Genomic DNA, 17,294 nt, shown 5'->3' with positions numbered 1-17,294 from the left:
CCCTTTCTTCGGCTGCTTCAATTTATGTTACCGAATGATAATATATCACAGCAACAAATGTTTTGTAAGTTGTACAAACAAGATACCGAACAGTTTAAATCATGTAAATCAATATAATCGAGTATCTCCCTCTCGTTATCTTTGCGAAATAGCGTGGATACAGGCTGTTATCTGGCATGATTGACGGAACAATGTTAAACACGAATCTTGATATGTTAAACCATAAACTTGAAGATGACAAAGAATGCGTAATGCCTCAAAACGTATTACTGGGTACAGCTTGCATGTGTAAATTAGCTCATTGGTATTATAACCAATAATAGTGTTACATTTTGCCTGTTGTGCCAAAAATATATTTTCCAGCCCAAAGTAAGAACAACGAGCTTTCAGCCAGGAGTGGCACAATACAGAAGCCCACATAAACTGGATATGGAAACATTTTTGGAAGAAGTATACAAAAAATTGAAAAACCACACGAACCTGATATAAGATATTTTTTTAATGTTATCATTGTTAAGACAGGTAAAAACATACACTTTTGTCAGGAACTATCAGTTGAAGGGTATGTGTATGTTATGACGCTTCCAGTGCAAATGGATTTGTAAGATTTTATAAGGACATTCAGACGTTAAGCGTAAAATATACCTTTGACAAGATATTTTCTGCATTTTAGACCAGATAGAAGCGAAGAAAGAAAAGAAATGGGGTGAAAAGGATGAAAAGACAAAGAAGAAGAATGTAGTGGAGAAGATAAGGTGCTGGTGGCAAAGAAAAAGATAAGACAGAAATTAGAAAAAGAAGAAGAACAAGAAACCCAAAGTCCCTTTATAGGGCCCCTCCAAAAAGATGCATAGTCTCTCTTTCCTAAAATATTTTAGTCGATTTTTTTTGTGTGGTAGATTTATGTCTATCAATCTATGTATCTCTATATCTCTGTCTATGTCACTAACCCTGTCTCTAACCACGTCTTTATGTATATGTCTCTATTGGTCCCTAGAGTTCTGCGTATTCAGCTCAGCCCCATGCCACACTATTCCGCAGGAGTGAACTCAGCCACTTGCAACGTTGTTGCCGTTGTTTCCCCAGTGTCCAATACTGTGACGTTATCTCTGTTCTATTCCATTTGTCCCTATGCATTCCCATCCATGTTCAATTCCTGACTAGTGCCCCAGAGAGTCCCACCACGTTAAGTTTACATAGTGCATCATGGTACAACCCCCTGTTTTTCCTTATTTGTTCTCATATTCCCAACGGTATCCCCCTTTCACTACTGACCTTTCTATTTAGGTTTCTTCTAGTCAAATACTACATCTATATATGCAAAATAAAGCGGATAGGCCTAAAATAGATTGGTTGAACGTTCATCTTTAAGATGACGATATGTTGGGAAACTATAACCCAATTCAATCTGAAATGAAAGAGTCATTAATATTAATTTAGGAACGGTGGGAACGATGGGAACCATTATTCCAACAGTACCTGAGAAAGATGTATTATACTTAATATGTATGTTTCATAGCATCATGCAATAATGTATAATGTGCATGTAAAATCAGCTAACATGTCAAAATATAGGTTTATATTTATATCTAATGTGTATTTGTGTCTGATTTGATGGTAAAAAGGAACAAAAGATTACAATGTCAACACATCTATATCATCTAAACGCTGTATACTTGTATTTGAGTATCTAAATTATGCATACAAAAGAGATCGCGTATTATATGCATGTGTGCCTGTATGTACATTTAGTTAGGGTCTTTTTGCTAAATTTTCTTTTGTTTAGATTATTATTTCCTTTATATCATTTTTCTCTTTTTCTGTACGCTGCATTTATTACTCCATGGTGATGTTTGATTGTAAGGCCACATTGGGATGGTGTTCCCTGACCCAACTAATGACAAGGATCATTAAAAAAATGAATACAAATTAAAGCTTATTTTGATTGGTTAAACTCTACAAAATCAACATCTCAAGCCGAAACTCAAGCTGAAGATGTTGATGATCTTCAGGCCAAGTCTTAACTCATCATCCCTATCATAGTCTAAGGAGCGCAAAAACCAGTTATTTTTATCTAAAAGTGTTTTGTATTTCCAATTTGTTTTGATAGTAATACAAAACACATTTTTAAGTCTCGTCAAGTTGAAAACCACATGATGTAAATTCTGAGCAATGATTTACCTGTGATTTTATTACAAGGGCTTCACCGGAATAAGCCTCCATTTCCGGTAAGCAACAATATTTGGTTTATTCGCGTCTTTCCCATCATCATCCCTTAAAATTAATAAACTTCTTTTCTCATACGCTTTCTCAATATCATTTGTGAATAGTTCTGAGAATAACTCTTAATATGTTATTAGCATGAAATATGTCCTCATGACTCGAGCAGAGTCTATAAATTTCTGATTCACGAGATATTCAATTTTGTCTGAAGTTTCGACCTCAAAATTACTTTTCAAAATTGTTTATCTCGCATTTCAAATTTCTGCAAATTATCAGCTATTAAATCAAACTTCTCTAACGTATAAAGTAGATTTGAAAATAAACCGTAGCTTGCTTGACATTTGCTCGAAATAAAGTGAAATAATGCAACGTTAAACACTTGTTTTGAATGTAGGTCATTACGCATTAAAACAAACTGTGTGAACATTTGTTGGTATCATTTTCGGAATGCGCCATGCCTAACCTAGCATTGTTCGATCTTATGTGTTGATAGGCCTTGTAAATGTTTTGCAAAATACGGCAGAATTCTATCCGATAAACAGTGGTCACTTCATCAATTGTTACATCATTAATCACTACCATTGCTCATTGACGGCAATTTTATCTTTTTGATCACATTGGCAGCAGCCAACATGTTTAAAGCATTCGGTTTAATGTCATTACTGAAGGGCCATAATACGAATTTCCCTCTCTTGCATTATTTAACTTTTGCGTCATGTGACACATGATTTGGGTTCAATCGGTGTCCCACATGTCTTGAAGATTCAGCAACCGAAAAACACTACGCCCCAAGATACCATTTTTGAATGACACGTAATTGCCAACGTGAGTACTCTTGGTGCCACACGGCATTGAAAGCAGTTAAATACAAAAATGAACCCATGCTTACGTGGAATACATTTCAAAATGTTACTAGCAAGAAATACGTTCCTATTAAAGAAATGTGCCAAGCTTGAGTGACCTAAATGGATAAACATTGAGATCATACACCGACATGAATAATTTTGCAAGTGATAATGCCATGCTAACATTATGGATAACAACTAATACAACTGCAGATAATTTGATAAGCATATATAAAATAGGATTATAGATTTCTTGGCAACTTTGATTTGTATACTTAAGGTGAAACGTCCAGACAAATGTACTGTAAATGTTTGGTACTCCTGATCACAAACTATATATTACTGTACAACCTGTAACCATAAATATTCGAATGTTTAAGCTATTCTCTCCTAATGCAATGTATTCCTATAAAGAGTAATGTAAAGATGGGAATAAAGAATTTATATTTACCTCTCACTTACATAAACACCGACGTCAGAATATGTCTGTCCCACACAGTCAGAATTGAAATGATGGAATGTAATCGACTACATTGACTTTGGTTTACCAAATCTTTAGACTTCGAAAACACTAAATAATCTGGACCACATATTTTCACATCTTCATCGACAAGAAAAGAGTGATCTAAACTAGCTATTATGTGAGTATGCAAACATGATTACATAACTAAAAATAAACTCTATCGAAACATGAATGTTTTAAAAAGGAAATTAAATATTTGCTGGCGAAGTATTTCACAGAATCATGTAAACGTAATTGGAGTTTCCCATTATGCTAGTACCGAAACTAGATCATATTTTTTCTATTTGTACTGACTACAGGAAAGTGAACAATGCCACCAAGGCAGATTCATTTCAATTGCCAGGAATCGATGAAAACAATCGCAAAATTGGAAATGCAAATTATGTCAGCAGGTTTGGCCGTTTGGAAAGATTCCACTGACGGAAACAGTAAAGGAAATTTCGGTATTTTTAACTCCAGATTTAACTGTATCAATGTAGAATAATGCCGTTCGGTATAAAAGGTTCTATTTCAGCTTTCCTGACCATAAAGAACATGATAATATCTGGTCTAGATAATTTCAACTCTTACATCAATGACGTTATGATCAAAAACGAATTCTGTAAAGATCACTTGTAAACCATTTTGACATTATTTAATCGACTCCGTGATAAAAAAAAAATAATTACGATTTAAGAAAAAATCAGTTTTAGTTCATGTCACAGATTTGGCTACGGGACAGGGTCAAATTAAACCTATAGGAGTTACGGTCAATGCTATCTATCAATTTCCTATGCCATCAATACAAAAGGCAAATAATGTTTATTCTGTATATTTCTGTATAATATCGGAAATATTGTTCCAATTATTTGTTATATTTGAGTTAAAGACATCGTGTTTTCCCTCGAGAATTGCTGATGTTTATCCTGTTTGCCATTTTCTGTACTAAAGCCTTAATTTATTTGTCCAAAGAATACACGTTAATATAAAACTGTAAATTTGAAAGCTTCCCTCTTTCCATGTTATGAGCAATACTACGTATTCTTTAATTTTAAATATGTTATGACCCTGCCTCATGATATCAATCTAGTCTGTTCAACCAATAGTAAAGTGTTTTGAAATGTGAGTGCACCTGCATCTGTACATTTCAGTGCATTGTATTGATCTTACCTACATTAAATATTGTCATACCGTTGATACATCGTACTATAAAGTGTTTTCCCACAGTTATATCCCTTTTAGTGTTGTCTGTGTATTCATGTACTATATATCATACCATAACTACAAAACAGCATTTAAAGGTTTGCCTTCAATGTTGGAAGACATCACTGACATCAGGTGAAAATGATTTCTGTGCTGTTGGCTGTAAAGACATATACAACACATAATTGACTATCTCATGATGAGAAAATGGAAGCTAAGTGGATTTCTTACGGACACGAAGAAATAGATAAAGTACAAGTCACATGGATCATGTATGCGCATTTACTCATTTTAAATCAAATATAAGTTGTTCTTTTAAATTTTAACACTAAGCTTCTGTTTACTTATTAGCATCATTACAAAATGATTACAGGTAATCAAATCGAGACAATAGTTAGGTAGATAGTTCCTCTATCCACAATCATGGACAAACACCTATTTATTTTACTATAAGTGGTGATCACTTATATAGAAATTTCTAATTATTGGAAATTGTATTGTACCCTCATAAAAGAAATGTTAAAGAGTGAGCTTATACTGTCCATGTTCGTCAGTCCTTCCCTTTCACGAAGTTTGCTTTCACCTAATGATTTCAATTGTTTAAACAAATGTTTGTACTGAAGTTAAATATATGAAGATATGTTAAGTTTCTGCTGCCATTTGGTTGATATTTTATGTTTTGAAAATCTGACTAACGTATGCTTTTTTTTAATTTAGATGTTTTAATTTGAAAGTTTCCTCAACATGACATTTATTACACTGACAGGAGATGAAGCATGAAGTTGCTCATGGTCGATACCTGTATCTGTATTGTGCTTCTGAACACATATGGTATCTGCTATAATAACTAATTGTCCCGCAGAGATTGTATATTTGTTCTAATTCGACTTTCGTGCAACTATTAGTTGACATTCGTTTTGAGCTAAATCGCAGTAAATAACTGCCTCGTGCAAAAGGAGGTTTTATTCTTGTCATTAAACATACAGTGTTACGTAAGAAAAATCAAAATGATTGTATGGATTTAAATGAACCCTTTATGTCAATGCATTTGCAATATGATAACGCAAGTGTACTACCAGGTAGGATATAGATGTTCGGGGCTAGTGAGTTTCGTTCACTTAACGCATTGTCTACCATGTCAAATACGGATATATAATTAAACATATTGGAGGAAATAAAGATTTTACCTCTTCACATTTAATATGATCCTATTTTCCTATTTAGAAAACACAGTATATAAATATGAGAACTGAAGCAGTTTACAAAATACTTATCGAGGTCATTCTTAAAAATAACTATAATTCATACGCAGGTCTTTGCCCAACACAAATTCCATGAAAGAGAATATTATATATATATATATATATATATATATATATATATATATATATATATATATATATATATATATATATATATATATATATATAGAATTACTATATGAGCGTCTTGCGACTTTCAACTCGGACATTTTTATGCATGCTCTTCTAGTATATAAACCGACATTATTTTTAATTTTATTTAACATGTGAGATGGGGACTTATTTATCTGTTTATCTATTTCAGTCAAAGATATATATCTATGTGCGTGTGTATGTGTGTGTGAGTGAGTTTGTGTCCTCAGAGGTTGTTGTATTCACACTGTCATACAGCCCAACACGTTATAAAGAGATTTGTCATCTTCACCAGATATGTTATAAATACCGTCTTGTGTACATATATACACATATGTTTACTCTAAATTAACTGTATCGTAAACGTTTCCAGTTACGTTGTCATCTCTACCTTTTGTTATGCGATTCAGTTGATCGTAGCCATCATAATTTGTGTTGGAGTTCGGATCGCTCGAGTTGACATTTACTTTTATTGCAAGTGTTTCATAATTAAATGTACTCCCTTCCGGGTCAAGCATAGAGGCAGGCTTCCCAAGATCTGACACTTGTCTGACAATACCAGTATTAGATCCTTCACAATTACCTTCCAACTGAGCAAACAATGTAAGGCCAGACCCAGTTTCTAACGGAATATCATGACATTGATATGGATCTGTTGTGCATGTTTTAGTCATTTTCATATTTTTTCTATCATGTTTTGATTTCTTTTCTCCAATTCTGAAAGAAAAGAAAAGAAGAAACACCTTTCTACAGATCGCAAAGTAAAAAAAATAAATACAAAATACATATATTATTCTATCAGTCCACGAAAAGAGACCTCACGTGAAGACGCTATCTTTAGGATATATCATGTAATACGTAAACTTCATGACTTAGTAACACAGCTTTATATTTTAAGCAAATTGGACTAATCTGAGGTGTATTGTGCATGCATCAACAGTATGAGAGAAGATATTCTACGTATCTCGCCACTGCTTCTTCAAATAACAACAAATGTTATTAATGCTACCAACATTGCAAATATAGTAGTGTCTATGATGATAACAGAAATAGTACTAGTAGTAGTTTAAGGGCTATATTTAATAACAGTCATACTACTACTTCTAATTAACCTTCATCTTTTCTTACCACTACTAGTACTACAACAATTATTTATATCTCGTCTGAAATGCATTGCACTGCAGTTCCTTTCGTCACGAGCCTCTAGTTAACGAGAAGACCATTCCACTCGAGTGCAGCTTTTCACAATAAACGTTTTATAAGCTGTCAAAGACGTTGCCATGATAATCGGGGAAAGCTGACATGTAAAACAGTACCAATGCTATTCACTCATCTATTACAAAGGCAACTCTAAGCCATAAAATCATAGAATTCTAATCTGACGTTTGATTTAAGCAAGCGCAATCGCTTGACACAGCTATGGTCTAGCGTTTTATCCATGGATAAGACAGGTTTAAAGAAGAATGACTTAAAAATTAAATGTTGGTAGTTTTGTGCAACATGTAGATTCCTTCAAGCCAATAAATAACATGAGCCATTGGATCTCAACCGCTGATAATATTGCCATAGGATATCAGAATTTGTTTTGCAGTCGACTTTGGAGTCGAGAAATTACAATTTACTATGCGATATGTACACATTTTACCTCTGCAGCAGTCTTCTGCGGAAACATACAATGCCAAAAACTGTCATCATTAAAAGAACGAAGCTCCCTGTGACTGCTCCGATAATAATACCGGTATCTGAAATGGACATCAAAACTATAGGTTATATTTTTCAATGCAAGGCATGATTCTATTTGTTTAGATCGAAGATAAGTATACTGTATATATGGCACTTATGTCTTACTATTTGCAAACAACTAAACGTGGTGGTGATACTCATTATCCAGTCAGTATTGCAAACAAACTGAGGTGTCGGAATAAATAAGTCATTCTATCACAAAATTTCTTCAATCAAAAATCTTACTTTTCTGGAAAAGAACAATTAATGAGAAAACATGGAAGGACATTGAACATAATATCTTAATATCAAAATAACAAAATGACATATTTTCTAATTGTATATATGTGTTATGAGTAGTTCGTTATCTCGAAAACGTAATGTTTGTTATAAATATCCAAACTTATATGATTACAAAACTGAATACAACAAAGAGTAAGAGACATATATTACTTTTAATGCCTAAAACTAGCAACATATATAATTTGAATGTCAAAGCTTTATTTGTCAATCAAATCCATTGTATATTGAAAATCTAATAATATTACAGTTTTCGTCTCATAAGACCCCCAGACAACTAAAACTTAAAAATGCATCGCATTTTACCAGATTTATGAGGAGAATCTTCAAGATCATTCATAGATGTAGCTACTCCTACTGGAACCAATAAGGATGAATTTTCTTCGTTTAATCCAATAGTTGTACGTTTCGCGATGTCGTTTGCAACAGATAATGCTCCATATGTAGATGATGTATTGATTGTTGCATTTATTCGATTCTTTCCTCTTGAGACCTGTGTTGTTGTCATAGATGTTAGTTTAGTATTCATCAATATGCAACTGTTACTTCCTTCACTGAAATAAGGACGTGGTGTCTCCAAAGCAGTGTTGGCTTCTACAAAGGAGTAAAGATATGGATAAATACTCAGAATTAGGTAAACTTTATTTACCTAAAATCCATACAATAAATCAACAAGATGGACTTAAGAGATCCTAATTAGGAATGGTCTTATATATTGGGTTGCCGTGATATCAGCGTATTTTCTGTTAGCAAGCGACATGTATGCATCTATGATGGAAATATATTCTCAAGCATGCAATGGGTATATGCAGACAAATATATTTGCATATCTAATTATGTATGTATGTATACAACTATGTTTGTATATATCACCGGAAGTTCTCATATATGTATTTTTGTATATATATGGTTATATTTGAATGTATATAATTAATAATGGGGGTTTTGTTCCTTCAGGACATCTTGTTTCATGACTTTGAAACTAAGACAACCGTACCATTATCGGTTAAGACCAATAACTTCAAACCCGTCTGATTTTCTAATCAGCACAAATTATCATTAGTCACTCTTTAGATCGTGGATGTAATATATCCATAACACTACAACTCACCTCGATAATAGTACTGTTGTCTTTGTTTACGTGTGGTGAAACATAAATATCTGAACCAAAAGGTCAAAAAAGTTGTTTACACTCTCTATTGTTAAATCTGGATGGTCTCTATACCAATAATGTCTTTGGCTTGGCTTTTAATGAATAGACTTTCATCGTGAAAATTAATATTGCTGGCTAGTAAATTCAATCAGAATTATCTGGAGCGAGAATTATCATGAATAGATACAATATCCTTAAGTGATATAAAAATTTATTTTTAATTTTATGATTATACTTTGAAACACAGAAGAGCTTTCATCTTCATATGTATTTTTTACCTGGGTCACTAACATTTATTACCATGATCGGCAAAACAAAGTAGTCGACAAATTCAATCTAAGGTATTTGCAACTGTTGTGAATGAACGTTCATTATGTGGACACAGTTGATGATATATTAACAAAAGAACGCCGCAATTTTCAATTGAAATATGACTATATTAACTGTCAAGATATGATAAGACTTTTATTAAAGTTAAGTTTATATGGCAAAAAATATTTAAATGATCTAAATGAAACATTATTAAAGTAACTTGGTTTGTTATTTAACAATAAACAATTTACCAATGAACGCACATATATGAAGGTATGACTATATTCACTGTCAAGATATGATATGACTGATATGACATCCATAAATAGAAAATGAGTATCACTTTATTGTGCCATGTCGAATTTATGTTGGAATAAGGAGAACGTATATACTTTTGAATATTTGGAACTCCACACATCTAAACAGTATATATATATACAGCAACACCTTCATGAATGGTCTCTTGTTTTCACAGAGCTTGCTGTGTGGCGCGACCGGGTGCCCAGCGGTATAAATGGATAGGCAAACTGGGCTCGTTAACCTTGGTAGGCAGCCAGTCTAAGAGAAGGAAACCTCTGACTCCATACCCGTGCAGATCGAGCTCGTTAGCCTTGTCAGGCAGTTCGTCTAGGAGAAGGAAACTCTGATTTCAAACCCACGATGTGCCCCATCCATTTAATGATGCCTCCGCTGCCTTGTGGATTTCTTCGACAGAAAGAAAGGCTACGGGAGTAAACTCAGAAAATCTGGAATGGAGCCCCTAAGGGAGCAGGATGGCAACAATGACGTCCTTTCGACAGCTCCTGCATCCGAACTGGTGCCAAATGTCATGTTCAGCATTCCTTTGGATCCCACCAACAAGGACGAGAGGGGTGTCCAGGATGTCCATACTCCATGACCAGGCTTGCGCCCTAGAGAGGCCACTCCAGCCTCGCTCTTGAATGAGGAAACAACACGAAAGCTGGCAGTCTATGGGTTATAAGACCCATCCGATTGGTGTAGGGAAGGGGCGCCACGGGTCAGCTTTGACGGTGGGAGGGATCATCACGTCGCACTGACCGCCTCAAGCCGGGCAGCCCCGGTCAGTAAGGATTTGGCCCGACAACGTCTGCCTGCTTCAGTGGGTGCATGGAGCTCAGTGTGTTGCTCAACATGACAAGCAGACGGAAACTTAACACCAGAAAAAAGAAACACGAAATCAACAAAGAAGACTACAGCTCTTCAATCAGCAAGCTGAAACGTGCGCACCATGTGCACAGACATCTCTGACGACCTCAGGGAGGTGGACGAGTCCAGAGAGACGGCCATCATCGACAGAGAGCTCACCAGACTTAATGTCAGCATAGATGCCTTCCAAGAATCCAGGCTCGCCTCCAGCGCTCCCTAAGAGAGTAAAACTGCACATTCGTTTGAACGGGTCGAGAACCTGAGGATCCTCGCCAGCACAGAGTAGGCTTCGAAAATGCTCTCCTGGCCTCGGTTCAGCCTCCCTCAGGAGATACGAAGCGTCTCTTGTCCATCCGCCTTAACACTGTTGGATGTCTGACAACATCCTCAATGTCAACGCCCCCACCCTCACGTCTTCAGAAGGCCAAACGGATCAATTATATGCGCACCTGGTCAAACAGATCAAAGGTTGCCCTAAAGACAATCCACTATTGCTTCTTTAATGCCAGAGTAGGTGCGGACCACGAGTCATGACCTATCTGCCTCGGACATCACGACACTGGAAAGACCAATGAAAACGGTCAAAGACTGTTGCAACTGTACACCTACCATGATCTGTGCGTTACACACACCTTCTTCAAGTGTAAGCCACAACACAAAGTGTCATGGAAACACCCCTTGTCTCATCGCTGGCACCAGCTCGACTTGGTCATCACCAGGTGTTATGCCCTGAACAACGTCCGCTCCACCAGAAGCAACCCCAGTGCAGACTGCAACAGCAGGGTGCGGATACAGCCACACACACTACACCGTTGCAAACCAAAAGGTCACCCTCACATCAGCACTTCGCAGATGTCGTTCCCCTCCAAGGTGAAAGAGTATGTTTCCACCTTGGACCAGGCTCTCCATGACCTGCCAGAACACGATGCCACAGCCAAGTGGAACGCCATGAAGGGTGCCATCTAAAGCACAGCAATGTCTACGTTTGGCACTAAGGAACGGAGCAGTCAAGACTGTTTCAACACACACCTTTCAAGGATGGAATCAACAATCGAAGGCAAACGAAAACCCTTCATAGCTTATAAAAATTCCTCAATAAACGGTTCGAAATACCACCTAACGCATCGCTATACAGTGCGCAAACGAGTACTGGGAGCAACTGTGTGAAGGTATCCAGCGCAGTGCAGAATCTGGAAACATCCTAGGCATGTAGTGTGGCATCAAGAAGGTCCTATGCCCTACAGCGAAAGGGATCGGCCCCACCCCCAAATCACTGACGGGAGAGAGGATCACAGACAGTGAGCAACAGATGGCCAGATGGGTGGAGCAGTACCCAGAGCTGCACTCCGGAGAACGGTAGGTCACCGATGCGGTCCTAAGCAGCATACAGAAACTGCCCACCATGGAGGAGTTCTTGTATTTTTATTAAATTTTTTACAAAAGTTCCCCTGCTTCTTCTGATTTTGAAATGTCACCGTTGTTTCCTTCCTATACGTTTCTTTTCAATCTCTTAGAGAGAGTGGATTCTATTGAAAACTGCAACTCCTAAACTACATTGGTGTCTGTCTAATCTCTTCTTTCTTAGTGATGTCTTTTCGTTTACGTTGTGGGGATAACGTGGTCAAATCTCCTTTTCATAGCCAGGCATAGCAGGCATTCGATGATGTTTTTAAATAACAGCATAAATACTTTTGCGCCTTATTTGTTCACATATTTGATAGAACCATATACGCCTGAGGCACCAACGCCTTTACTTCGCGTGGCCTGCATGTTTGCAGTAACAGGCTGTAAACTATTATTTCTGTGGAAATATTCTTTTGGACCAGCTGGCTTCGCAGCGTTTAAACCCAACCCAACTAAAACGATGCCGATATACCCAGAGCTGTCAAAAGCAAACCGTCATCAATATCAGTAGTAGTAGCAGTAGTAGTAGTAGTACTTTCGTAATTATAAGGAAAACAATCAGTGAATCTCAGCCGGATCAAATGTTAAATTTGTACTTTGATATACTAACTAGTTGTAGATTACAATGAGAAAGGGTCCTATCTGAGCTACGAGAAAACGGAAATATATGCCACTATGGGAAGATGTCCAATTGTCACTATAGATCTTGCAAATTAAATTATTAACTGAGAAAGGGCAAAATTATACGTTGAACATACATTAACTAACCAATACGTTGTTTGGAGCGAGCAGCACATGTTATTTACTGAACAACACTACATCTACTAAACCAAATGCCCACAGTTATTAATCAAAACGACTTTAGCGTGACTAACATCCACGCGTAATATCCAGCATGCCGTTGAAGCGCAGTCAAAGTGACCATGTACATTATAAATACATAAATGTTGTACACATTGCACTAAGTATCAGACAATAATCTAAAAGAAGAGGGACGAAATCTCCATAAAATCAAACTTAACATTTTACCCTATCACCTGATAACTTTCTTACACTCCCTTTAGAAACAAAACTACCAGCCTCTGCCACCCTTTATAATCGGTATGCTCCTGGCAGTAAAGTGTAGGGGGAGAAAAGAGAAGGAAGGAGTATACACATACATACGTCTATACTATCGCTCAGAGCGTTAGAGTGATCACACACAAATGTATATCATGATTGAAACGTGTAATAAAGCTTACATGACATTGATGTTTCCCTTTCATGTTATTCTGCACCATTTAGATTTAATATAAACTGTTCAAAATAATCCAGGAACATAAGCTAGTGCAAGAAAAACTGGGCATTTATCTGACTTGAACTTCATATCTTGCCTACGTTACGTATCGGAAAGTTCAAAAGGGAAGATGTTTGATAGATAAATTTGGGTTGATAGGCCGAAACATTCATTATACATCATCATATAGAGTTTAGAAACGATCAGCTCAAAATAACATAGTTTTCTTCTTTAGCTGCTTAAATTCTTATTTTTATTGATCTAAGAGGAAGAATATACCGAATATCGTCAACATTTCAGGTAAATAATTCAGTCTGTTTCCCTTAGGTTGATAAGTGAGAGAATTATAGTGACATTTTAATTTATATCAGATGTTTTCTTCGTTAAAATCATACAGATATTTTTTCGACACCGACAACTTTAGACACAAATGTGATTGGTGTGGCAGTGTAATATGTATACCTCCCAGCTGCATTTCTACCACGGTAGTATAGTATTTATTTATTCATCACACAATCACCTAAACGACCACAATAATAAGAGTTTGTCCTTTGGAAAAGAAACCCTCCAGAAGTGAATACTACCTCTGATATGGATTTGTTATATTATATTATTCCAAAGCATATGAGGAAACTATTATTATGGTCTCTGTCTGTACCTCTGTCAGTCAGTCTGTCTGTTTTCTTATCACCTCAAACACAGATGATGCAAAAACACAAAACATTGTGAATACATTCGCTTGGCTTAAGTACCTAAATGAGGTGGTGCGAGGTGGGTGTTTGTATTCGTAGCTGATACTGTCACTGTGAGAGTAACATAGCAGATATACAGATAAGGTGATTGCAATGTCATTTTCAAATATTTCCGTTTCAAAACTTTATATAATGATGTATAGCATACAGACACACAGACGTGTCATATTACATTTATAAATGAATTATAATGATGATCAATAATTCAAAATACGTTTTGAGTTGGAATAAACAATGGCGGAACAAAGCAAATACTTGCACGTACGATCATAGCTGAATATTAAACATTTTAAATGTATGTTGTTTGATTTCCTGCTTTTATAGGTGTATGTTATTTGATTTCCTGCTTTGTAAATTTATGTTTTCAGCAAAAAATAATTAAGCAAACACAGTATGAAACAAGCTAGAAAAATATGTTTAGTTCAGAATATTACAGGATATCATCAGTGCATAATGTATATATTATAATGTAAAAATCATAGTGTCGCCCGCAATAGATTAGATTCATAATCGCACTAAATACTAGCAGTAACACACATTGCGCCTTGGAAATAAATAAATGAGGACAAGTAATAACATTCCGCTGTTTTCATGTTAACTGAATGCTCATTCAAAATGAAAACGACAAAATAAATGAAAGTATTACCTGTTTCGCATAGCGAATTTAGCTGTCTGTTGCAACTCGTAAAGGATAATTTAGCATTTTGAAGTATACCACATTCAACTTGTTCATTCGTCGGAGCTTAAATAAAAACGGCAAAAAATGCAGTCTAATTTTAAATAAAAGTACTTAGGAACGAATTCAAGTCATAATTAATCATTTTTTATTGTTTTTATTTATTCGACTTGAGAATGAATTTAGTTGATAGGACAATTTGCTTTTAAAGTATTGTCTCCACTAAAACGACAACTTTACAAATACAAGACAGACTAAAGTGGTATCGTCATTTTAATAAATTGTTTAGCCTTGGATAACATGTTATATATGCTCGCAACTATTAAACTCAGTAGCAGATAACCATCAACGTAGACCATTTAATAAGCGCTGTCTTTTCATACTGTCGCATCCTTATACTGCGCATAAACCAAGGCCTAGGTTGTTGAAAAACCTTGAGTAAATTTAGGTGACGTTTATTCTGTAAGTCTATAGATATTATAGTCATCAGACAAGTAGCACTGTCAATTTTTATTCTTGCAATCCTATCCTCAATCTGAGTCTAAATTCAGATTGTGAGATCATTGAAAAGGTTCAAGTGTATGCTTTATTTTTTGCTGTATGATCACGAGTACCAATCCTTAGTAATTGTTACGACTCTAGGTCTTACATTAAGTAATCAAATGTAGTGAAACCAAAAGTTTTAGTAAAATCAACAAACAATTTACAGTACTGTAAATTAAATCCCAAATAATCTAAACATCCTAGCACAATTCCAAACGTATACCATATTCCTAATGTATCCCACTAATTTTGAATGTCTTTATACCACAATGAAACAAACCAGAACGTCTATGAATGAGTTCACAATAGTCTCAAAGCAATGTGTATCCAACGTCAATGAACACTAAGCAATTCCAACGAATTAAATACAAAAATTAAATCCTCTCAAAATATATGTGAGCAGAAATGAAAATTGATATTTGAATTCAGGATACGAATGAACGATGTTTTTTCGATCCTTTATATATCCACGTTTTAATTTGACCTACATGTGACTAATGTAAAAGAAAAATTCTATTCAATTTTAAACAAGTATGTCTCTAGATTGTTCTGAACTCACATCTTCTCTGCAGCTAAAATTCATTTACAAATGTTGGCTATGTAAACATGTTGTTCACAAATCACCAATATCTTAAAATAAAATCTACAATCATGTACACAGATTAAATGAACAATAAAGATATTCATAGCAGTAATAACAATAATAATAATAGTATCAGACAATCTGAACTTTGAAGCATTGAAGTAACTAAGCATATACCCATCATCATTTTTCTGACGCTCTGGCAAGTTCCACATCAACTAAAACGTGTACAGATATTTCACCGTCCCATTCCGTTTCTGCACAAAGGTTCATATTTTAACTTTAAAAAAAAGTACGTTCTGTATTTACATATAAATGCACCTTAAATTAAATGTAGTTTCATGCAAAGCTAATGTCATTTGAAAATCTTGGTTAAGTTTTCGGTATTTTGTTGACAGTACGATTAGAGTTTAATCCCTTGGAGAGAATGAAATCAAATTTGAAATGTTGAATAAGTAAGCACCACAACGACATATTGACGATCCTTACAATCCAGTTGGTCAAAGTCAAAACCAGGTAGGTTTAAAAAGTTGGTCATATAGAGGAGTGATCATACATTGAGATTAGATGACACCACGAGAATGGTGTCCCTGAATAAATTTCACCAAATTGCCAGTGAAACGCTAAGAGGTAATGATACTTCTTTCCATTGACTTAACCCCATGACTCGGATCTCACATCTGGAATTTGATTTTATGGTTAGAAGAACATCATTTTCAAAAATGTTGATACATTTCACATACATGTAGCACACAAATAATGACTTCGACTCAGACTGTAGACAACAAATTGAAATTAGGTGTGATACATACCTATTTTAGTTTCAAATCGCACTCGAATCAAATTTCTGGTCCATAAACATCCATCACTACAATATACTTCGTGAAATAAAGACGATGCATTTGGAATCCTGTCGCCCAATTCACTGCCACGTTGTTGACACCATTGCCTTGCATCATTCCAGTTTGTTGTTATATCAGACATCACACGGATGTATGGGTCTGAAAAAAATTATAGTAAGACCAGAAAATTATCTGAAACGATGAGAAAGAAAACACAATTGTATAATCGTATTTTGTTCTGGACATGCAGAGTACCTCATGCAAAGGACCGCATTATTCTATGTTCTTCGGCACTCAAACTAGTATCAATGAGCTTCCATTATATGAGCAAACAAGCTATTTAGACATTATGGTTTCTGATACTGTTTCTTGGTAATTTGTAGACCGAAAATACATG

The 17,294-nt window shown here is 35.5% G+C and overlaps 1 protein-coding gene across 1 annotated transcript in view; it reads right to left on the bottom strand.

Moving 5' to 3' along the window:
• The window catches only part of LOC149791797 (uncharacterized), a 157,504-nt gene that overhangs the window by 125,280 nt on the left and 14,930 nt on the right, over positions 1-17,294 (bottom strand). Inside the window, exons 4-5 of the mRNA XM_089969269.1 lie at positions 16,868-17,056; positions 14,900-14,995 (exon numbers count right to left, since the gene is read on the bottom strand). Coding sequence (XP_089825395.1) covers positions 14,900-14,995; positions 16,868-17,056 — 285 coding nt within the window. The remainder of the gene's footprint in view (positions 1-14,899; positions 14,996-16,867; positions 17,057-17,294) is intronic.

Source organism: Sinohyriopsis cumingii, chromosome 9 (genome assembly GCF_028554795.1).
Source record: "Sinohyriopsis cumingii isolate HCF-2022 chromosome 9, ASM2855479v2, whole genome shotgun sequence".
Lineage (NCBI taxonomy): Eukaryota > Metazoa > Mollusca > Bivalvia > Unionida > Unionidae > Sinohyriopsis > Sinohyriopsis cumingii.
The sequence above is the reverse complement of the archived record's forward strand: the minus strand, read 5'-3'. Positions and strand labels throughout refer to the sequence as shown.